At 35.2% G+C, this 26,126-nt stretch overlaps 1 protein-coding gene across 2 annotated transcripts in view; it reads left to right on the forward strand.

Moving 5' to 3' along the window:
• The window catches only part of LOC124634364 (modifier of mdg4-like), a 486,707-nt gene extending 461,021 nt beyond the window's left edge, over nucleotides 1–25,686 (forward strand). The window contains exons 5-8 of one of the 2 annotated variants that reach the window (XM_047169925.1): nucleotides 20,772–21,167; nucleotides 21,480–21,755; nucleotides 22,268–22,444; nucleotides 24,662–25,686. In XM_047169925.1, the coding sequence (XP_047025881.1) occupies nucleotides 20,772–21,167; nucleotides 21,480–21,755; nucleotides 22,268–22,444; nucleotides 24,662–24,867 (1,055 nt within the window). In that variant the 3' untranslated portion in view covers nucleotides 24,868–25,686. Of the gene's footprint in view, nucleotides 1–9,121; nucleotides 10,413–20,771; nucleotides 21,168–21,479; nucleotides 21,756–22,267; nucleotides 22,445–24,661 lie in introns of those variants that run through there. The other variant, XM_047169927.1, reaches the window with a different exon arrangement.
• The last annotated feature ends 440 nt before the right edge of the window (nucleotides 25,687–26,126 follow it).

Here is a 26,126-nt window from a genome sequence, read left to right on the forward strand (position 1 = left end):
ACGTTTTTCGCCTTGGTTCCGGTACGATGATACGAGGCAACGTCATCGGTGCGTTGATCTTGTACTCTATCATGAGCCGATTCCGCTTCGATTATAGTATCTACCTACGATTAGAATCCAGTTCAGACACTAATGCTTTGTAAGTACTAGAAAAATGTCGCTCATCAAAAGATAACAGGCAGACACGCTTTGAAAGCAATATTTGGATGCTAAATATTGCCAGGTACATTCTCTATTGTACATTTATCGTGCATTTTTAGTCGCTGTAAAAGCGGTGTTATTTGTAAAGTAATTATTATAAAATACAATGTAATTTTGACGCGTTTTTAATGTATTGCCTGTTTGTCCATCATGACCTACATAGATCCCCCCATAAAATATAGTGTATTGTTACGTTTACATCAACTTATTTTATGTCGTCAAGGAGATTCGTGGATGTCGCTTTTGTGATGTGATGTCTAACCTCGTTGTTTCATTGTAAAGTACCTACTTTTTGCTGTAACTCAGTTTATTTGATGATGAACTACCTATAAAATTTACCCATGATCCTATTCGCTGAAATATTATATTTCTAATACATTCAATTAAATCTATATTCGTAACGAGAACTAAAATAAGCAAACAATGTTAGGGTTTTATTATGATACGATACACGTTCTTATACTTATCTGGAGTTACTCAAATTCGACAAATCGAAAACCTAAAAAGTTACCCTTTATAAGATCAGCTCAAAGACAAAAGGACAGGCTAGTGCGAGTAGGAATCGGTATGAAAGGAATAGACTTAAATTCCAACCGTCTTAAAAACCCGGTTACATATAGGTAATTGCTCTCAATTAATTAATCTTTCTATGCTAGTAAGAAACTCATAAGTGTTACACTAAATGTCCTCAATCGATAGCAGATTTGTGGGAAATACCAAAAAGAATTTATCGTGAATTGCACATTCTCGCGATGCCTATCTTAACACCTGTGTTAGTATATTTATTTGGTATGTAAATACTGATAAAGTTTTAATGATAGCTTGTACCGTTAAGAAAGGAGTAGTAAAATTACGGGATTAGGTTCCTCTGCATCATGATTGACGCACGAATCACCACGCCTTACTTATACGATGACGATAGCATAGGTCAATGTACCTATTTTTGCGGTTCATATTGATGCAAAAAACTGCGAGACGCAATCAACAAAATATTGCGACGACAGAGCTTTAAAGATTGGTACGAATTTTTGAAAATTGATACATTGATTATCTACCTACTTTCATATTTGAAAATCGGGAAGTCTGTAGATAGGTGCTATAGAGGGCTTATTATGATGAACTGTAGATCAATCCAGGACTTAAAAAATCGTTGCTAAAATGACGAATACCTCGGGACATAGGGATGTGGATAACTATAGCATGAGTAGTTTATCACTGATAAAATGATAATTCGGAAATTAGTCCAAGTCACGCTATTCCGCGTTTATCTGCACTCAAAAGAATTAAAAATATAAGTACAGTTACCTACAAATTACAAACGTACTGACGTAGGTTGCCCGTTACAAAAAAGAATAACTCTTTTGAACGATAGATTCTTCAATAATTATTTTAATTTTTTCATGAAAATTAAAATCATTCTGCAACTAAATGTCGGTAGTAATTTGTTAATGAAAACATTACACATGCGGGCGGATGCGGATGCCAGCTCATTGTATGTAAGGTCATCTTGCAAATTATTCTGATTGTGAAATCCGTTTACATTATAAAAATATAAAGCTGAAGTAATTATTTAAAAGTGTGAAATGTCCTAGTTAGAACAACCTGTAAGGCCACATGTTGACGACAAAAACAAACGTGATTCATGTAAGGAATTTAAAATGTTTAGAAATTAGTTTTAAAGATCAAAGTTCCATTTTGTATTATAATTATTGTGCCTTCAAGAGTTTTATGTAAGAAAACCAAAAATAAAATAAATCATATTGTATGGTAATTTTGTTTTCATTACTTCAAAACCAATAGTTGAAGAATTCCAGTTTATGGCAACTGCAGCGCAGTATTATGTTTGATTTAATAAAACGTGCTGAATGTTATCTCGTCGTGTCAGCCGAAAGTTGTCCACTGCTGAACAAAAACCTTTCCCATGGTTCGCCACTTCGCTCGATCTTCAGCAACCCACATCCACTGCTTCGCGGCGACTTTGGCCAGATAATTTCAGAATTTCGTCTGTGGCCATCTATCTATTATAATATTGTGAAGCTGAAGAATATAAACAAATAAATGCTCTAATTTGCCTCAATTATAAATTTGGAAATTATTTGTTCGCCTTTTTTGACAAATAATAGACATTTGTTTAGATAAATTAACTAAGAGTTCCTCTCCGAGCCCGTCTGTCTGAACGGACCCTAAATACTTCAGTCATAGACGTTGATCAAAAATTTATAGATCTGTATGGTCATCAGATATATCTCTCTAGGTAACTGCAACTCGATCGACACTACTCATGGTGAGCATAGAATAAATAATGTCATTTTCCAAAAGAAAAGTTGTGTGTTATTGTAGTTATCTTTCAAGTTTTCTACACACCTAATACGTAAAGTAAATAAATCAATCAATAACTAATCACAGTAACAATTAGAAAAACTTAAAAACAGTGGCGGCCCTAGGGGTGTGCGAACTGTGCCATCGCACAGGGCCTCGCGCTACAACCCACACAAATGTAAAAAAATTATAATTAAAAAATTTTATATATTGACACAATATCTAGTCCAAGAAAAAAAATGTGCATTTTTTCTTTATTTCTAATTCATTCTGCGTTTACTTTTTGAGTCCTCAATTTAACAAAAAGGTGGATCACCAAAGTAACAAAAACAACTGGCTCTCGATCCAGTCAAGGATTATTTTTATTTGTGCTTAATTCCGAGTTTAATTTGAGAGTCCTTAAACAAACAATTTTAACTCCTAGTTTCCGTATGTTCTTTCTTATTTACGACGTTCGAACTACTCATGTCACAATCTTTCAATACATAGGGGGCGCTTAGGTCATGATTGCACCCGGGCGCTACATGAGCTAGAGACGGCCCTGAATCAGTTATACGAAGAGCTGAATATTATCTCGGTGCTGAAATATATATTAGAAAATAATTTAACTGTAATTTATCCCACTACCGAAATAGTCTTGAGAAGTCGAATAATAAAATGGCTTGTGTTTAAACACCACCCAAAAAAGTACCTATTTTACTACCAAAAAAATTCTAAACGGTTACCAAAATGGATAAATGGTCACCAAATAACGTTTCCAAAAATATTATTAGATAAAACCATTTTTTCGTATTATTGACTACTAAAAAAATATATGGACGCCTTTAAAATACACTTTAGACCAAATATTATATATTGTCACTACTTAGATGTTACCAATTATGTAATACCATGACTCCTAATTTGATCATTTTTGTTAGACTAAAAAAGCTAACGATCGCTAGAATATTTCCTAAATACCAATTAATATACTAGGGTTCCCAAACGTACGTCGCTTATTTATTGTTATATGAATTTGTGTGTAACTCAGTGCGTTTAAAATGTAAGCACGCAACATGCAGCAAGCATGGCTTCTGTCACGGCTCCGGCGCTGCAGGGCTCCGGCGGTCCCATGCGAGCTTATCGTCGTAGATGGTTTTCACGCTCACCACCGCAGCTTCGGCTTGCTGGCCGGCTCCGCCGGCCAGCCTCAGCCGCAGCGGCGAGCCTTAAAACTACCTGCGCCTCAGCTCGCAGGCCGCCTAGCCCCTCCGCGCCTACGCGGTTTTGAATTGCACTCTAGGGGTAGGGCAGACCAGACTACGTGGAGTCGGTTTTGCAGCGATTCGTTTTCGTCACTAACTTTTTGGTAGTAATATTAATATTTTAGTTGGATAGAATTTGGTGACCATTAATCCATTTTGGAAACCAAAAATAATATTTGTGCGAGATTTGCGATTTTTCTGATGTTATTTTATTTTTTTTTGGATCATAACATTATATACTTTAGTGCCCTTTCAATAAAGTCAATTTATTTTTTTTGGAGTTGTTTATTTTATTTGGTGCCTCAGCTTAGAGTCTTAAAAATATTTTTGGTGACCGCCTAAATTATACCCTAATAAAATCATAATATCGAAAAAGCAGTTTTTCGAGGCTTAAAATTATTAAAACATGTTTAAGGAATTCGATGACACAAGATTGATTTTCAGCCCTTGCTATTCTTTCGATCGAAAATGACGTTGCTCATTCATTATGCTCTAATTAAAGATTTTAGTCTTAAGAAAAGTCGCAAGCATCAGATCATTTTGATATTTGTTAATTTTGTGATTCTTTAAGTATAAACTGTAGTAAAAATAAAATTTTATTAATTTGTTTAACTTGAGCATTTCTCCTCAAACATGACGTTTAGCTAAATCAAAACACCAGCTTACTCTCGCAACACATACTTTTCACGTAGGACAAAGGGCCTCGCATAGACCTGCCGCACGTAGCCTCGCAATGGCTAGGGCCGCCGCTGCTTAAAAATAAGTTCGTGTCTCCTTTTCTGTATATAGTACTTACCTGGATCTGTTTAGAAAGGAAAGTGATACATTTACTTTGGTTTATATTTTTTTCTTAACAATTTATATTTTAACCCGTTTAGGCTTCGTTTCACAACCTAAGAAAAAAAAGACCAGGGAAGAAGTATTAGCACAAAAGCGAGCAAATGAACGAAAACGTTATGAAAGAATGAAAACTGATCCAGAGAAGATAGGCACTTTGAAAGAAAAGAAAAAACAGTATTATTTAAAGTTAAGAAGTACAGGAAAAATAAAAACGGTATCCGAGATGACTGAACGTGAAAAAAAACACTGCAGGAAGTCGTGGCGAGCAAGATACTATAAGAGAAAATGTGCTGCGAAAGAGAGTGCTTAAAAAGCCTAACCCTGAACCTGGAATTCGGATACCTGAACGTGAACTGCATCAAAACTGATCTTGTATCGTTCACTTTTCCTGACTGCTTATCGGATCAAGACTATGCAATGAAAACTGAAACTAATCTAGGTATTTACGGAATTTTCGAATGGTTATTATAAAAAGACATTGTGATTATAAATGCCATTCTAATAATTAAGTTTCTTTTAAGTTACTACCTCAAAAAAGGCTGCTGATAATTTTTGTTACTTATGTATAACGTATTCATTTCAAAGAATTTGTTGATTTATTGATGTCTTTAAGAAAAAATAATTGTAATTCTTCTTTTTTAAATAAAATATTATACCTATATTTGTCTATATTTGGTTGATACTTGCGAAAAAAATACCCATGAATAACTTGAAATACGATAGATAGACACGGTCTAAGAAACTTTTTAGAGGAGACGAAACGAGAATTTCCTTGAGTAGCTGATAGCTGTAAGTGCTATCGACAGTTCTAGTTGGTAGACCGATTTCAAGTACCTAGTAAATTGTCTTCTGGAAAAGAGTAAGTATTCAATAGATCACGTGAGAAATCGAATTTCTAAATTGATTTTGATCTAGGATCGATAACTCAGAATACCTATTCAAATTAGTATATTATGTAGTTAAATGTTTCGGCGATCCATTAGGTTTTGACTTTACATATAGAATACAAATAGATACATGTTCGTAATTTGAGTAGTAAAGATTTAAAATGTCCCTCAATAAAGCCAGACGAGACAAGCGACTGATTAATAAAAAGAGATCAATAGCAATTGATACCATATTGTCAGGCTCCCGCAAATGTACCAACAATTTGAATATTGTACGTAACCCAAAATCAATTTAGGACCTAATACTGTGGATATAAGGATCAAATTTTAATGAAGAGGTGGGGAGAGGGGCCTGCCACGTTTTTGACGAATGTACGATAAGAACAAAGCTGTGATTCATGCAGATTTTTGATATGAGTCGTCCTCTTGTAATTAGGTAGGCAACTTGGGCTTACCTTGAGGTTATAATCGTCAAATTATCAAAACAGCTTGATTTGTTTTGATACATTTGATATTTGAGAATTAGTCATTCCTCGCTTATCTATTCTAACTAGTAGGTAAACTAACTAGCACCCTAATAAATGTTAGCCAAAAATGTCAAGGAAGTACCTAGAAGTCATCACAAGGTGCTCTTGGTATAATATTCTTGCATACAATTTTAATATTTTTGATTTAATTTCGGTAGTAAATAAATAACTGACTGACTAGCAAATTAAAGATTTGCATCAGCATTCTATTGATAAATATAGCGTTGACGAAAAAAAGCTAAACATTTATCAAGAGCGAAAGGCGATGACCAAAGAATGGATTATGTGAAAGTCGATATGGCCAGAAAGAATGTTACTTTGAGATGACAGCAAACAAAAGAGTATGTTAAAGTGTTATAAGGGTAGGAGGATAATGATGAGGAACGAAAGGCGTAGGGCCATGTTTGAATGGGTTCTGGCCTTCTGACATCTGTTATCTCTCATAATTCGACATTTAAAGACATTATTTTTTATTACAGTAATTATATTTCCCGAGAATCACACACCACCACCACGTACAAATCATGTCTTCCAACGGGGTAGCAAAAAAAAAGCGCTGTGTTGGCTGTTACAGCAAATTAAGACATTCTATGAGTAGCATAATAGCTTCCAAAAGAGCGAAGCGCATAAAGTCATATTGTGTGGAGTGTAAAAAATCCCTGTGTTTGTATTGTTTTCATGAACAACATTAATGTTATGGATGAATCCTCTCAGTTTCATTTCAACCTGCTGGATTTAGGCAAGAAAAATATGTTTAACGTTTATTTAAAATTAAACTATTGTTAAAAATCTTTTGTTTATCTTTATTACAGTATTTATTTTTGTAGAGGGGTTGGGTACCTCTGGATCTATTCTCTGGATCAGCTTTTGACAATTATTTTACCAATAGCATTGATACGAGCGCGGGAGTAATTCCCTCCAGTCGTAGATGAAACGTTATCTAGTAAGTTATTGCATTTTAGAGACAAAAATCACTATGGCCCGCAAGCTAGCAACGTGGTCCGAAACTGACCTGGTGTCGGCTGTCCAAGCTATACAAAAAGGAAGACTAAGTACATATAAAGCTGCTGAGGTTTACAAAATTCCCAGAAGAACCCTCAGGAATCATCTCCAGACCGGTAGTTTGAAGAAAACTCTAGGACGAAAATCCATACTAAGTAAAGATCAGGAAACAGAATTTGTTGGCAGAATCATGTGTTTAGCTGAAAGTGGAGTTTCTATGACACCTCTGATGTTGCGACGGTTAGTCTATAAATTTTGCGAAATTAATGAAATTAAACATGTCTTCAATAAGTCTGCAAAAGTAGCTGGTAAAGATTGGTTTAAGAATTTCATGAAAAGACACCCGGAAGTAGAAAGAATAAAAGTTCAGGGCAAGAACTCAGCGCAAGGTAATAAACTGAATAAATGTAATGCAAATGAGCGCTTTAAAGGTTTGAGTGAAATTTATGCAAATCTAGATTTGAGGAGTCATCCCGAAAAAATTTGGATAACAACTAAATAAGATAGGCTTGCTTCCTATAACCCACAAATTGCAGATATGTTTTACAAAAAAGGTTCAAAAAAGTGATCCCAACCTTAAGACTCGAGTTTTTGTATTATTACTAAAATGCTCATAGACAGGGATTATTTAAATGTCTACATTTGTGTAGGTATGTAGGTGACCAAAAATAGTAAGACTAGGAGTTGTTAATCCCAAAGGTTTGAATAATACATCATTAAAATTGGTTGATTTGGATGGCTAGTTTTTATTTATTTCCCGTTACCCAGGCTTAATATCTGATTAATACCCACTATATTCTAAAACCTGTTTAATTAAAATTTCGTACATGCGCGACATGATTGTAAAGATATCTGGACAAGCAACTAACTCTAAACACTTGAAGCAGAAATCCAATGTCCTTGTCTCAGGACATTGTAAAAATATTTCCAAATGTGGTGCGGAGGAAGACTATAATTTCGATGTTTGCCGAAACAAGTATTCTATGTACATTGTACCTAATACCTGCGGATGCTTATGCCACGTGCGGCGATCTCCCCTCAGGATAAAACTCATAATTATTTGCTCTGTAGTAAATTTTTATATTTTTGTTACGTTACCTGTCTATCATCCTGCTTCCTACAAAAATATTCCCGTATATACAACAAAAAAAAAAGAAATTCATAATCTTATTGAATCTAGTCTATTCAAATGTTTCTTATTTGCATTCTAAGCTTCACCTACCGACAAATCAGAGCGTTTGAAGAAAAATAAACTTAGAACTACGTTCAAAAATATCATAAAAATACATTCGAGAGATGGAAGTAAGAAGGATGCATTACTCTTGGTAAGACTGTGTGTCAGTCTTTCTGACTTCTGACTACCCGTAACGAATGCTAAAGAGATTCAAATGACAGCTGGATCTATCAATTTAACGTGCTTACCGAAAGAAATACGACCTTTGATTTATAAATAACACAGCATTTTATTCAATGCTAAATAAACAAAGCTCCTGAACAACTGCAATCGGACGGAAAACCACTAATAACAAATTCTTGTTTTTCCTGTGACTCTGCACTCATGATTAAGTCCGATCAAAGGTCGTCTCAATTTAGGTACTTGAGGAAATATATAATGTAATTGACCAATGAGATACATAAACGTTTCTAATATGTAAGTAACTTAATTTGGTTAAATAAAAGGTTACATCTTGAATATCGATGCCTCTCACGCAGAAGGTCAAAAACAATTGTTTATTACTAAAATCGTTTTTTTGCACCATTAGGTACAATCAACTTAAACACTTAAACGTATTACTAAAATCCAATTGTGTATTATTTTAATCTTTAATTTTTAATCTTCGTAATCGATAATGGTCTTTCGAAATTCTCATAACGCGGAGACTGGAATAGTGCCTAGTGTTCGACAACAGGCATAACAATGGGATTAATAACTGAGTGGACTATAATATTCTTCTATCTCTTACCTCTCTAACCTACGCCTACCCCTTTGGGGAATAAAAGTCGTGATGTTATGTTTGATTTATGTTAATTTTCTAAGTCTCTATTTATGTATTTGTAACATGTGTAAAGTTCGTAACTAATTCCAAACTTGTATTTTTAGAATCGCTGGTACCACTCGAAGTTGAAAACCAGTGGGATAAGTACAAGACGATGTTCGGGCAATCTTTTATCAACAGTACAACCAGCATTGACAATAGTTATACACCAAGTATTACAGAGGTAATCAATAATCCAGCCGCAACCCTGTTACCTTCTGAGAATTCATCTAGTAGTGTTAGTAGAGCCAATACACCACAGCTCAGTAAGGCGTCGAGTCAGGAGTCTTCTGCCTGCTCGTCATATGAAAATACACCTTATAGAGTTACAAGAGGCCGTCACCGTCGCCGTGATGAGTGGAAGGATATTAAACGAAAATGTTTAAAAAATTTAGGAAAAGCATATTTGAGTAGGAACGGGGTTCCAAGAGATGGAAAGATTTTAAAACAACCATGTCCAGTTACTTGTCGTCTCAAATGCTTTCAAAAGTTTGATGCACGACAACGGGAACGTATATTTAGTTCTTTTTGGAAAATTGGAGATCACTGTCGACAGTGGGATTACATCGTCAATCACACCGAAGTAGTTGATACTAAGTATCCTTCTACAACGAAACCAGTGTCTAGACGTAAGAAAACTGTTAAGTATTGCTTGCCTGTTATTGAATCTAATTCTGACTTGCCCAATAAAGTGTTCGTTTGCAAAACGATGTTCCTAAATACACTCTCTGTTGGAGAGAGAACTGTTCAAACAGCTTTAGCAAAATGGCGCTCTAGTGGTGGCTCTGTTTCCCCTGATCGTCGCGGTGGCACTAGAATGACGAAATGAAACAGGGCGTTTTAAGGCATGTCAATACTTTCCAGCCCTTATGTACGAAAAGATACAAATAAACTTTTTTTTTGACGGCGACCTTACATTTCCAACAATGTTTTCTTTGTACAATGAGTGGTGTATAAGTGAAAATATAACTGAAAAGGTATCGACGGTAAGACTGTATCGTGATATCATAAATCAAAATTTAAACATATTGTTTCACAAGCCAAAAAAATACGTAATGTAACGAGTGCCATATATACAATACTAACAAAAATACAATGACGGAAGAAGAAAAACATAAACTAGAACTCCATATAAATAACGAGATTAAAGCGGGAGAAATGAAGGCAAATAATAAGAAAGAAGCAAGATGAAAAATAGTTACAGCCTGTTTTGATTTCCAAAAAATATTAAATTGTTCTCATGGCAATGTCGGTTTTTTTAAATAAAAGTTTATATTAACGTAAGTTATGAAATATGAAGACTGAATTACGTTTCTATGATGAAAGTTATTGCAATAAAATTGATTAGAGCAGAAATTTTACGGTGTTTTTTATTCATCAAGCACCGTATTAAAACATCCTTTTGAGAGATACGATAGTTTTTTACAACGTTATTCGTGTTATTTGAATCAAGTATATGAACGCATACAGTCGTAAAAAGATAACTTCTATGGGAAATTATGTCAAATTTCCTATGAAAACAAAAGAAAAGATAGTTAGAATATTGGGGTGGTCTTTAGGTAGCATCATTATTTAGCAATAGCTGGTATGGTTTTACTTGCATCATAATTACAGGAATCCCACAGACCGCAGAGTAGGTACATAATATTTTTCTGTCAACTCTTAAAAAATAAATGCCTTTTAAGTAGAAACCGCAACCTTTTTGTTATGGGGAAATCCCAATTTCTTGAATAGCTAGTAATACGGTTTTATGTTTGTTTTATTATTTGAGTTATTGGTGACAAAAAAAAATTATAAATCGTTTATGGCTCTAGGATGAGAAAAATAGTCGATTATTTTGTATTTATAAGCTAATCTCAAGTTCTAATGATCCTATTTTGGAAATTCTATTAAAGGGGTACACGGAAGTGAAATATTAATAATAAATATAGGTAATGCCATTTTTACATGTATTTAATACATTGTCATCGGCATAGTTTCCGTAGTTTCCCCATTCCTAGTCCATTAGCATCCCATCACAATAGCCCAAGTAGTTTTCATCCATAGTTAGCAATAGTTTAGCACAGAAACGGGGATTGTCCTTGGGTACATTTCTATAGTGTATACAGGGATAATCGTCGGTTTTGTGTCACCATTTCATTAAAGTTGTCTCAAAAGGGCTTCAGCGTGTTGGCTTCGGCCCCACGTTCGCCTCCCAAAAATCCGGGACTCTAGGAGTCCCGAGGTCTGGTAGAGAAATACATAATAAATATAGGTAATATGCATATTGAATTGTGATGAGGCGGTTCAGAGAGATTTGATTGAACTTCCTGACTCCAAATGACATAAGCTTCAAAAAGCGTTACTAAAGTACTGCTAAATTATGCTTACAGTACCTGATGATTTTGACAAACTTTAGGTACCTACCTATATTCATTGTCTCCATAGAGGGTATCAAATAAATCACAATGTCAGAACGATCACATGACTCTTCGACCGTCATCCTTTTTTTTTATTTCCGAACTCTTTTTATATCCCGTGACCTAAGTTTGAACTTACTATATATAGCCTTACTTTTGTCAGACTTTTTATACGCCTGAGTTCAATGAAATATTGTATGAAGTAATGGTACCTACGTATTAACAATGTATGTTTTTGCGTGTCGTAATAACTATGACGCATATTGTATTTAACAATAGATGCTATGATTAGAGTAGAGGCACTTGGATACCAAAGATTTAATGTACGACAAAAAATTACGAGTACCTATAAGTAATATACCTACCTATAAATAATGAATTAAGAAGTTAGTAACTCGTACATAAATAATTCATACCATTTTTTTGCATTCCCTTAAGTGTTAAACGTGTTGTTACACCAGACATACCAGGAGAGAAACCATAGCTACGAACTTACCAACAAAAAATTAAAATAAAACACGTTTTAATAAATCCTGATTACAAAACAAACAGGTAACTACCGCAGAGCACGTGGTATTTGTTTTCGTTCAAAGATCAAGGTGATTCAAAGTAAATACATAATAGTCCTTCGACTTCAATTGGTGTTCGAAGTTCATGCTGCATTGAGATTTTTTACGTTATCGCTATCAACACGCGATGATTGGATGTAAATACTTGATTATAGTATCTAAATAGTGCCTTAGTTCCGTAAAAGGAGATTCCACCGGTGTGCGCCACATTGACGCACAATTTTACAGTTTTTTTTTTAATTGCGAGCGAAAATTTCTAAAATGTCCCGAAATTACAGGCTTTCTGCACGAATATGCAGAGGACTCGTATACTTACACATTTTATTGTCGCGAACAATACTGGTAGAATCTGGCCATAAGATTAATAGAAGACTAGTCTCAGACAAAATGAGGACACTCCAAAACTTCATCTGCGATGTCCAGATTTCTTATAAACTTGTAGCTAGGCAGTAAAACTCTTAGGTAAGTTGGAGGTAAACACTGGGCAATAATTATTATAAATGCTGACATATTTGGGATTTGTATACCAGACAGTTAAATTGAACCTGGAAATTAATATAATACATAATACATAGTTTTTCATCGAATGGTCGCTGACTCTTATTAATTTTTTAAATGGAGGGTTTTTCATATCGGCAGATCATCGTGTGATTAACTAAGCAACTAAACTAAAAAAATCAAGAATATTGAAACAGGCGAAGGTAAGGAGGATGGTTAAAAGATAAAAAATAACAGAGATAAAACGATTCTCTAAAGATATTATTTAAATTATTACTAGCAAGCGAGACATCTTATTTAGTGTCTATTAGGAAGCTAGGCTAAACTAACCATGTTAGCATATTAGCATACACAGTTTGTATGACACAATTAATATGCAAATTTAGAACAAGTTTGTAATAAACACTGCGGCCACGCATGGTCGGGACACAAAAGGACGAACGCTTTACGTCATTCTTTATTCAAATGTTTATTTTTTCATGTTGCATAATATCTTATATGCTGTTATTATTTAAAAATAAACCCACATGGCCCAAGTGCACTCACAAATCAAAACGTCAGTTTCTTAAAACAACGTTTTATTATTTTACATTCAAATATCAACTTAAACAGTTGTTTGAAGAAAAACGGTTGTTTAGGTTGTTGGTGAACTTCAGCCTTGCATCAAATAAAGTCACCTGTTTCTAGTAGTTGTATGTCATTCATTTGCAAAATTACTTTAGCTAATAAACTTTTTATTTTTAATGAGGATAAAGCAAATGTTATTGGAATTGGAGATAGACCTGAATGTAGATGAGGCAAAGTTCTCTTTTTTGATTGAAGTTATCTAATTACATATATGTAGGCATATACTTACCGTAAAACATTTCTGCTATGAACATAAATCAATCGATGCGATGATTAAGTATACTTACAATAAAACCGCATCTACAGTTACTACTTCTTTCAATATAAACATATATTTTTAGCAAGAAAAAAGCCTAAAGACCCAATTTAAAATAAATACATTCGTTATCAGCGAGACCAAGTTCGTGGGCGTTCTCGTTATTCGTACTTCTCTTATCTCCCACGATATTGATAACTGCGTCACAGATAGAGTATTATAGACCAAAGTCCAAATTAACACGCTTGGAAGGCACCTACGTCATAACAGTATACTATTGTTGCTAACTATGTTAATATCTCCGGCTAATGGTGGCTTCATGTAAATTAATCTCAATTTGAATTTGGTAAGGTCATCTTGTTCCAAAGTTACAAATAATAGACACGTTTTAGGACTTTTTTGTGGTTCAGCACTATAGGGACTGATTCAGAAGGCGGTACTCCTTGAAACGGCGCGTATTGTGAGGAAGTTTCTGTCTATGGAATCCTAATCACCAGTTAGGTGGCTAATGAATGGAATTTCCCAGTACCTACAACTATAATTCCATAGCGATATCTATGCGGCTGCATAGTGCATAGGTATAGGTATAGTAGTGTAACGTATGTGGTGCATTCAGATAGGTACTTTTATTCGAAAGTGCTAATGCGCTCCTGTGTTCAAATGGGATATTAAATGCTTACTCAGAGATGGGCTCCCCTCGCCCCTGTATGTGCAAATTCCCCCACCTTTTTTTCGGTGGGAAATTATCAGATGACTTTCAGATGATGAGGGAGTGCCAGAGTTACTGATTGACTGTCACCCACCATGTTCCTTTTTGAGCTCTTTCTGTATTAGAGCCGCGGTAACTCTTTCGAGCAATCCTGCAGCCAAAACCCCTAAGCTGGCTGGACTGCGACGACTCATGTGAACCTACAATAAATCGCAAAGATATGAGTAATCGTCATTGTCGTCATATATGCTGATCTTGTTATCAGTTATCACATTATGTCATCGTGAGAACGCACTGTGATAAAGCAATGTTGCATTCAACTGTTTCATTTAAATATCACTTTCTTTTATGTTATCTATAATGTGATGAGTCTCCGCCGAGGCTGCGGGCGTGTTCGAAAGATTTATCGCAGCCATGGTACACAAGGAACTATAGATAAAAGTAACGTAGGCGAGCTTTAGGCAGTAAACGTCAGACTAGTTACTTAGCCTTTCCCGATAGTCTCGTAAAGTTATTATTTTATTGAACTATAACAACTTTACAGAATCCTCTTGTATCACGATTTGATCACGAGTGTCAAAATGTATAACGTTGACAAACAAATCCGTAAGGCTACTTGGATCTTCACCATATCTAACATATTATCACATTAAGTGCTAATGAATTGAAATTATAGTACAAAAATGCCTTATCATACAATCTTTGAGTAGTAAACAAAAGGTACATATATTTGAATAATAAGGGACAGAAAGGTGTGACGCCAACGTAATACCGGCTCGGTTAAAGGAACTTAGGACATTCCATCTATGAGGATCTTGTCTCATTAATATCATTAAAAAATACTATACTCACTATGTTACGCCTGTGTTAAATACAAGAATGGTATACAGGATTATTGCGTGTTAATGTCAAACATTATTTAACCTTATCCGTGAAAAAGGAACCGTTTTTGAAACACAAGATATCTAGTAAAGTTACTCATTTTAGCTTCTAGTTTTGAGCTGGGTGAGCGAACAGTTTAAAGGACTGCGCGGGAAACTAGATATCACGGCCATTGACATTCAAGGAACCGGCTAGACGTGTAGCCTACGGTCCATAACGACATTCATTTATACACAGGTACGCAGGTAGGAGAGGTAAGGGGATAATGTACAGTCGCGGCCAGTAGTGTGAGCACTTTCTGTAGGTACCGAGCGGTGATGGCCGTGGCCGTGGCGAGCGCGTTCGCTCTAAAAATATCGGAGCAAGTGTTAGTGAGTCACGATGCACGAGTGTGCGCGATTGTCCTTCGATGCCAATGCTTACAACTGAACGCATTGTATTTGATTGAGGACGCTGCTTAATGTTGTGGGTTTAATTTACTGGTAAGTTGTGGTATCTGACATAGACTCTACGTAATATTGTAACCGGATTTAATTTTTGTGCTTATAAAGCTTTATAGGAAAATAGGATAGGATCCTTTATTAACAATCATAATTCCACCGAATCAATCGTACTACGTACAAGACAATTGTTGATGAAAATAACGTTGAAGTAATTATTTCAGTATCCTTCATAGTTACTTCGAGAGGTGCGAAGCTCCTCCGTTTTGATGGTTATACTTACTGGCGGAGGATGCGGTCGAATATCTCTGAAATATGGTACTGCTCCTCAAGGAATAACGGTTGCCGGGCAGCGATCAAATGCAAAGGCAATGGGATAATAACTGAGGAATCACATAATCATGAGAAACCTATCTTAGTACAAGGTAGTGATGGGAGATATTTTAAGTTCAAGAGTTTGTAGGGGTTCCTACAAAATCTTCGGCACATCGTATTGCCTGCTGTATTTTATGTGTAAGATGACAAGGATGTATGGCGTTTGTCTTACATTGTTGCACTAGTGCCTTCCGTGGCAATGGCAAGAGCCAGGCTGTCTAGTAATGTTTTCGTTCTCATAATACACTTTATTAAACATTTATTTTTACTTTTGGTTTGTTTGATTTATTAACTTGGTAGCATCGGCTTACATGTTAATTTCATCATCTTCCTAGCTCAACTTGCAGAGTCCAATGTTATCGGAGTCAACCTATAGTGTAAGTCAAATATTGTTAACGCTTCTGTTTTGAAAAAAATGTCTATGGAGTTTTCTTCTCCACAAGACCCACTTCTTGGAACCGTGCACCTAGCTATTGACTTTTTTAAGAACCTGTACCTAATAGGAGTAAGAAATAAAAACCTTTGACTTTGAATCACCATTAAAATAACGTTGAAGTTCTTATTTCAGTATCCTTCATAGTTACTACGAGAGGTGCGACTCTCCTCCGTTGGGAGGGCTATACTTACTGGCGGGGGACTCGGTCGAATTCCTGTGAAATATGGTACTGCTCCTCAAGGGCCAACGGTTGCCGGGCAGCGATCAAATACAAAAGCAATGGGATGACAGCCGAGGCAACACATAATCATCAGAAACCTGTCATGGTACAAGATGATGACGGAAGATATTTTAAGTATAAGACTAAGTAGAATTCCTACAGAATCCTCAGTAACAAGTTTTGTATTTTTGTTTTGTCTGTTGTATTTTGTGTAATATGTGATAAATCTTTACTGAAATACTCTAGTCTAGTGCTCGACGTATTTGTACAATTGATTTATGCTTGTTAACTGACAAGACATCGCCATTAAAATAACTTTGAAGTAATAATTTCAGTATCCTTCATAGTTACCACGAGAGGTGCAAGGCTCCTCTATTTCGAAGGATATACTTATTGGCGAGGGACTTGTTCGAATTCCTGTGAAATATGGTATTGCTCCTCAAGGTGTCATGGTTGCTGGGCAGCGGTCAGATATAAGGACAATAAGATGATAACTGTGGCGACACATAATCATCAGAAACCTATCTTGGTACAAGAAAACAATTTAAGATATTATAAGTCTAGGTTTTCAGGTCGTTAAAACAGCATCTACTTGTTTTGATGATATACCTTTTGAAATTGAGTTAAATCCTTCATTGACTAAAGGAATTCCTACTTTTTCTTCACTTCACTTTTTTTTTGTCTGAATAATTGTCTATAGTGTAAATTGGTAGACCTAGTCAAGACTTTGTCTCTTCCAACTTCAATTTCAATTAAAAAAAAACGTAGAAACTTCTGACTATTAATATACGTATCATTAAGGTGCTAGAGAATATAAATAAAATACCAGCAATCCGAAATTGTCCGATAGGTACTATTACCGAGATAGCATGATTCATATACGTCATCGCCACACGTGTATTATTTGAGCGTGTAAACATTGGGAATTCTTTACTACTAAACGTGTAATCTACGTACCAAACAAGAATACAATAAGCGTGTTAAAAATAGTATCAGTTCTAATCAGAGCGATGGATTTTTGAAACTAGTAACGCCATCTCTTGGTATGATATTGTAACTATGTAAATGCATTTTGTGGATTTGAACGGGACGGACATGTAGGTAATCTTTTAAAGACTACAGATCTTTTATTAAGTGTTAGCAAATCTTGTTGTACCTCCCATACCAATTGAAGCTCAGTCTAAAATATAAAATGCTAAAAAAAAAATTGTATTGAAAATGACTTGTTTCATTTAAATATTCGTAATGAGTAACATTTTAAATACGTACTATTAAATGCTTAGACTGTAGTAATTTCATTTATTTCAGGAATACCTTGATTAAAATACTTTATTTTTATTTTTACAGCGAAATTAATAGAGCTGACTACGGGGTCGACGTTACTTCTATACGACGGTTACACATTTTGGAAGCGCAAACGCACTGAAAATTTCCGCGCGCAAACATACTGGCATTGTTCTTCCAAGAAGCAGGGAGCGTGCAAGGTTGTTCTCACCTGCGTTGGGACCCATATAATAAAAGTTCGCAGCCAGCATAACCATGACAGGCCTGTGTTGGTCGCCGATGACGATGGGCGATACCATAAATTCAATCCGAAAAGAACTTTGAAACATTGTTGGCATGACGATGGCATGCTTAAATATTAATGTACCTATTACTACTTCACGCTTTTAGCCTTCCTCGCTACCTACGTAAACGAGCTAATCTTTTTTCAAATCGGACCTGAAGATCCTGAGATGACTTAGCACTATCAAGCAAACAGACAAACTCTTCAGCTTTATATCATTAGTATAAAAGTAGGTATAGATGGTACATTTTAAGTCAATTAATATCTATGTACTTATATACCCCATGTGTTATCCCAATTCTATTTGGATGTAGTTGTCTTTGTCTTTCATTCATCAGTTTTGTCCAGCCCTCTGATCCATACAGGACCATACCTTATAAATCTTGCCTTTAAGTTTAAGGGAATACATACTTAATTAATTTAATTAATAATCAATACTGACATAATTGGTACACAATGTAGAAACTTGCCATATGAAGCTGTCGCGGACTTTAGCGGTCTTACTACAAAAACTTTAACCACTGTTTTACACTTGTCTAAAAAAAATGTGGCTCCAAAATGAACCATATGTCAACGTCATAATTTGACATTTTTTTAGACAAGTCTTAAACTGACGTTAAAACGTTTTTGTGGTAAGACGGTAGTTGTTTAAATACTGCTAGCTCCATCTATTGGATTGAAATTTAAATACGTTAGTTGTTGGTTTAATACATTTAGGTACGTACCTACTTAATTATTATTAGTTTAGGTATATAAAATAAGAGCTTCTGTATGTAAGAATTCTGTTAGTTTGGTTGGAAGAAACATTTAATATGATTCACTAACAGAAGTGATCTAAAATGCTCACATTAGGAAAAATTATAAAGACGAAATTAAGGTAAAACTAGTTGCGGGTTCCAACTCAATGGCTCTCATTAACCAATTTAAAATAAACTTAATTTTTGATAATTGAACTTAGTCGGTGCAGACATTGTCTTAATTTTTTCTTACGTGTTTTTCGCCCAAAGTTGACAAAGGGCAAAAAAACTTTTTTTATTTTACTATTTTGTTGCCTCACAGACAAAACGTTAACTGAGAGTTAATTGAGATAAAACGTTAGCAAGCTTAAATTTTAACTTACCAACGTTAAATAGTCGAGTACCTAATACCCGATACGAAGTTTATATGTAGTTGAACCTTAATTCATAATAATACTAGTATTGTTATTGGTAGTAAGAATGAATTGATTTTTCTGAATAATTGATTGTATATCTATAATGTTTGAAGGATAGAAATAGACAGTAGTTCATTGTCAATTTAAATTAAACACAATTATTGTTCATGTTTGTCTAGTAAAAAGAAAATAAATAAGTATTTGAAAAAAAAAGTGCAATTTCTTTATGTGAGTCTTCAATATTACTAGTTATTATAAAAAAATAGTTCCATTATTATAAATAGTTTTTATACCAGAATCAACGCATTTTTTCACTATTATCTTGTACGTATTGGAACATCTAGCGCCATCTGTTGGTAGCATTTAAAACTAGTCTGCAACAATAACAAAAAATAATACCAACCTGTCTTTGAACAACCACAAATGGCGCAAATTATAGGTTTTTATTTAATTTTGGCTCCTATATAATACGCATTTAGCAAGAGAAATCTATTTTTGTATGATATTTATTCGGTTTTACGAAGTACGTGTAAAGAAACGTATCAGGCTTGGTGTGCTTTTTTGATGCTGTCAAACCCAAACATGAAACGTCACTTTGACTTGACAGTTTTGTTGCGTCATTTCATTTATTTTTACTATTTTCCCACGTTTATCTTTTTGTTATTATTTTGCGAATCCTATTACTTTTTTCAATTAGTTCATTTCACTGTCTAATTTTCATAATACGAGAATCTTTGTGCCCATTGTTTTCATGTCGTAGGTCCAGGTTATACGGGACAAAGATCGTGCTTATATTCAGTTGTTTTGATTCTCATAATACCAGTATTTGTGTAAATACACACATATTACCTGTTGATGTGATGATTAATAGTGTTCAAACGTTGCAGGTGACGACTTTGTGCAGTGCGTGCCCACGAAAAAGGGACATCAGATCTTGTTTAAAGGTTACACTTACGTTTTTAAAAGTAGGTTGCAGTGCGGCGCCGAACAGTGGATATGCTCGTTCAGACAGAAAACAGGTTGCATATCTGTCATTAATATGCAAACGTACGGCGTCGAAGTGGTCAGGGATTTTCATAACCACAAGAAACCTATGTTTTCTGATTAGCCAACTTGTATTTCTGTGTTTACTATTTATGAGCAGTATTATTGTAATTTATGTACTCTAAGGGTTGTAATTATCATTCATCACATTGTGTTCAGTGGCTGAAGAGAAGTTTGTATACTCTTTAGGTCATAATAGAAGCATTGCAATGAAATGTAAATGCCCAACAATGTTTGTTAGCAGAAAAAATCTTATTTCAATTTATCTAAGTTAACAGTGTAATTAAAATAAAACAAATAAATAAAACAATGTTTTTCTTCCATATTTAACTATTTATTCAATCATATTAATTCTACATAGGTATTTCCTTCTTGTTTGTATCATGTATATTGTAAACAAAATAAAAAGTTTTAAACTATTATTATTGTCTTAATTTTCTCTTTTTATCTAAGATAATGTAATTTTTAGATTTAAATTATCATTTTTTTACAGGGTGATGTATTCTATAATCATTTAATTAGCTTTGAAATTGATTACAGTTGAGCCTGAGCAGTTACCGGAATGGGCATCAATATATTTCATTAAACATGCAGAGAACGAGATGAAATGTAATCTCTGCGACATCACTCTAAAAGTCGATGAGAAGTCACTAGAACTTCTAGAACACTTGAAAGTTGACCACAAAGATATATATGACCTTCATAAAGACAATCCAGAGGCAACGGTAGGGTTCCGTATAGAGTTCCTGCATTTAAACATGTTAAAGGATGACGGAGACCCTAAAACTCAGCCTGTTATACTTGGGGAAGTTTGTGAAGCAACAACAGAGACCATAGAGCAGAAAGAAGAGGAAGTCATAGCAAAACCAGAAGATAATGCAAATTTGCATTTTGTGCTTCTAGACGGGAAGAAGAAGAGTAAGCGGATTGGTGCAGGTTAGTATCACAATTATTCTAATTTAAAACGAATTCTTACAAACGAAATAGTCTACAAAAGCCTCCCCCAAGGGTCACCAGTTAGAAAGATAGTTCAATTGGAAACTATTTAAACTAATATTGGTATCAAACCACTTTCAAGAAGTTTCAAAGGAATTAATAAATAATTTACTTTGATATTAATTAAAATAATCAATCTACATAGTTGGGAAAAGGTTGATGATTGATGAGAAAAATTATGATTAATCACTATACCAGGTTTTTGCCTTCTGTCAAAAGCAATCATTTAAAAACAAAATTCTCAAATTCCAGCTCCGAGAAAACGCAGTTGGGTGTGGAAATACTTCGACAAGCTGAGCAACATTATCTACCGCTGCAAGCTATGCAACGTTGTATTGTCAATCAAGGGTTGCAACTCAAACAATATGAACCGCCACGTCAAGTCCAGACATCCCACCGTGTTCAAAAGTGAGGTGATTAAGAGAGAAAGGGTGGATACCGTTGTGTTTACCAGCGAGACAGACACGCCTTATGCTATAAAGACCGAAGAGATCTATGCTAGTGATCGGGACTATGAAGAGGTTACAGGTAATATATCTTTGATATTTACAATATTTCGCCATCATAGTAGACACTAGACTATGTCACCAATCTCTATGCCAAAAATCATCTCAATAGGTTCAGCCCTTTTGCCGGGAAAGTCTAAGAAACAAGCCTTCACATAATTTATTTATTTATTTATGAGAGGTAACTTCACAGCTGACAGTACATTACATTAAATCATGATACAAAACATTACGCCAATTATGAAGTACCTACACAAATATAACAATAATGATAATTTGTCGAAAGAGTGGCGGATAACGGGCAATGCACCTATCCTGCTTATATTTTAAATATGAAAGTTGGTATGGTTATTATGTAGTTTAAGTTTGTATGGGTACTATGTTGGACAAACATAGCCCATGTTCACTGCAAACAATGTAGCTTCCTAACAGTGAAAGAATTTATTCAAATCGTTTTAGCAGTTCCGGAGCTTTGAGGAATCTTTCCTCTTTAAAAATAACTGTATATTAACATAATCAGACTACTAATTACAGATAGTCCAACGCAAAAGCTCCGTCGCAGCTGGATCTGGTCGTACTTCGACCGCGTGTCGAGCACTCAGGCGCGGTGCAAGCTCTGCGACCGACACATCTGTCACGGCGGCAACGCCACCGGCAACATGAACAGGCATCTCAAGATGATACACCATAAGACTGCTTGTAATATGACTTGTGAGTATTAAAGTTTATTATTTTCTACTAGCCGTTTTCTCGCGTACCGTGGGAACTACTGCCCGTACCGGGATAAAATATAGCCTACTAGCTTTTGCCCGCGACGTCATTTGCGTTGAATAGTGACTTCCGGGTGATTTTTGGTTTTCTGACCCACATAGTTCTCGATCTCGTGGGATAGATGGCGCTGTATGTCCGGGATAAATATTATTTTTTGTAATAAAAACTATCCTATGTCCTTTCTCCAGTTTCAAACTGTCTGTACCAAGTTTCACACAAATCGGCGTAAATCACAGTAGTTTAGGCGTGAAGAAAAGACAGAAAGACAGGCAGACAGACAGAGTTACTTTCGCATTTATAATATTAGTTTGGATTGGCACTCAGGAACATTGTAGCCGTCCAACGGTTCCAAACTTACAAATTTTATCTCTCTATAATATTAGTATACCTAGACATAGGCGTTTAAAAAAAAACTATTCTGGGTTTCCCGGGTAACTGGGTTGAGGAGCTCAGATAGGCAGTCGCTCCTTGTAAAACAGTGGTACTCAGCTCCATCTGGTTAGACTGGAAGCCAAGCCCAACATAGGTGAGAAAAGGTTAGGCCGATGATGACATAGGCAAAGGAAATACACATGACATAGGCAAATGGGATTAGAAGTAGCAATGCGTCTATACGCTTCTCGTGCACATACTTTGGTAATTTGCACAAGGCATAATCCTATTATACCATACGCTTACACTACGACGCAATATGCGAAAAACGTATCTATCGTTTTGGTTTAGTGCCGCAACTACCCTGAATAGGGTCTCGGGTTCGATTCCCCGGGTAAGGCTCTGTCGGTTCTAAGAAACTTGCACAAAACAGGTTCCTGTGTCACAGCAGGTAACAGTGTACCTGTGTCTTAGCAAATGTTTATGCATTATACACTCCCGAGCAAAAAATGGAATCGCCCCCTTGCGCTATACAATTACAACGATTGCCAATGATACAATATTTACAGTTAAATGTTTATGGTCTCGTTTGAAAGCCTATACTTTTAGCTTTAAATTAAGGGTAGAAACAAAAGAAATATTTCCGTATTTCAGGAGCTATATAATCATCTTTATTTAAGACAGCAACGAAAATTAGTCGAAAAATAAAATTGAGCTTAGCTGAAAAGTTGAACATTTCAAACAAAATCAAGCATAGGTTATTGTTTCAGTATTTTGTATTTCCTCCTCTAGCCCTTATTACTGCTTTTTACGGTTTCTCATGGACCTGATGGGTTTTTAACTGTTTTTTGCGGTATTCCCTCCCATTCCTCTATCAGCGCCATTTAAAGCTCAAATTATTTTTTTTTTTCTACCCTTAAAACTAAAAGTATGGGCTTTCAAACGAGACCATAAACATTTAACTGTAAATATTGTATAGCGTGTTTTTTTATTTGTATAGCGCACGGGGGTGATTGAATTTTTTTGCTCGCGAGTGTAGTATATACCTTCTGCGCAGCTGATCTACTAAAACAGTCGCCGTGAACGAAATTGGTCTGTTGGCTATTTGCTACGTCGCGTAATGAGCATTATACTTACCTAGACTGGATAGAAGGACTGGAAAAAAAATATAGACCTTTTCCAGAGTTCCTTATGTGACTATACTAAATGTCATCCAAATTGGTTTCAGTGTAGCAACTACCATCATTCGATTCATTTTTGCTTAAAGAAGTCGGATTCTAATTATTATGACAGTCTAAGATTCTTCACAATATTTTCCTTCACTTTGTTCCATTGTTGTTCCAAAGTCTAAATGGTTTATTGAAATTAGGCTAAATACATTAGCACTTTTTACACATTATTTTTTAATAATATTTACAAAATATTTACATTAATTTTATAAATTAAAAATAAACTTATATAAAAAGACAGCACCCTCTTCGCCATGTCCTAGACCCCAGAGTTATGCTATTGAAAAGAAGCTGTTATTAAAAAAGTTCCTAGCAACGAGGGAATCTGTCTATTACAATTTACTTATTAATTATGTATTATTTTTTATCATTTTTGCTCAGTACATATAATACAAAATTTATATCAATGTAGTCACGATTTCTATCAGAATTTTATCCATAGAGAAATATTAACAAGAGCTCAACAGCCCAGAAATCTATAATGACTATAGGCACCATTGCCCTCTCGTCTAGTCAGCTACAATTTTATTTCAACCCAAAAAATCTTCAATTCCAGGTGACCAAAGCTGGGTGTGGAAGGTGTTCGAAGAGATAGACAGCGACTTCTACAGCTGCAAGATATGCCAATACAAGTGTTTGAAGTGCAGTGACATAGACAAGAGCATGTCCAGTATACTGAACCATCTTAAACTAGAGCACGGAGTCATTTCTGGTGATCAGATCATCACGGGAGCGGACGTTGAGGGTGAAGAAACCTGTTAGTAGATATCTGCAGGACGACCATACGACGCACAGGGTAATCTCTTTAATTGTTTTATATATGTATAGACGCTAGAAGGTTCTAGATTTAGTTATCTGGTTGGTTCATTGGATAAGACAATGCACTGTTGATGGAGAACAAAATATTAAGAGCGGAGGTGCCATAACGGAAAATCTCCTTAGAAAGTAGCACGCCAAAATGTTTCAGTGCGGGGGACGAAGAACGTTACTGTCTACGCCTTCTTTGGAGCTCGCCTAGTTTTTGGACAAAAATCATTTAAAGATGTCTCGGAGGACCCGAACGCCTCCTTAGTTCACTCGTAACTGATCGTTTTGGTCATGCCCACGGTATATTTTTCACCTAGTAGGAAGAAGGCGCTCCTACTTGCCATATGGCATCTCCGCTTATCTTACTCCGAAGTTCTGTCTGATTACAATCGAATTAGAACCTGATTGACAATCGTTTAGACCAGTGCTGCCAGATTAAGGAAATTCAATGGACATACATAAAGATTTTCATTTATTAAATCAAAATAAGTTTATTATACTTTCAAACGATTTAGCCACGTCATCAAATGCAAAAGTTAAATCGTTTGAAAGTAGGTAAAACAGATGATGATTGATGGAAAGCTCAAGAAGGCATAACTTGATGCTAATACCAATTTAAAAGTAGATTTATATGTGATTTTTTAAAACACAGTTGTAATCAGTCAGTAGAAACTGGGGCCCGATTCTTCTAAGTTAATAATGTCAAAATTATATAGAAATTGAATCGCAATAGCAGTTTTAACCATATCGGGCATTCTACTGCTAATAAAAGACCAATCGTATTCCAATGACATTCGATTGGTTTGCGATTGGTCTGCCATTTGGTCTATACTTTTGAATCATTATTGAATCACAGAAACGGATAAAAACGTTTATTTAAGAGAAAAAATAGCGGAATGCCACATACGCTTCAATCGTAATTGAGTCGTGATTGGATCTCAGTTGGATGTGTATCGTATGTCGCTTAAGTAAAATAGCAGAATCGTGCCCCTGTTCTATGTCGGCGTCGCATCGATTAATAGTGCAGTTTGCATATAGAACATAGTTAATGCATTAAGGTGCTATATAATCTGGATAAACTTTTATAAGAATTTAACTTCATGTGTTTTCGTATGGTCGTGCTGTATTATTATAATAGAGTATTAATTTATAATTATGTTAATTTAAGCCCAATAAATTGTAAAATAGATATATGAAAACAGCATTTATTTTGG

This window comes from Helicoverpa zea, chromosome 11 (genome assembly GCF_022581195.2).
Source record: "Helicoverpa zea isolate HzStark_Cry1AcR chromosome 11, ilHelZeax1.1, whole genome shotgun sequence".
Classification (NCBI taxonomy): domain Eukaryota; kingdom Metazoa; phylum Arthropoda; class Insecta; order Lepidoptera; family Noctuidae; genus Helicoverpa; species Helicoverpa zea.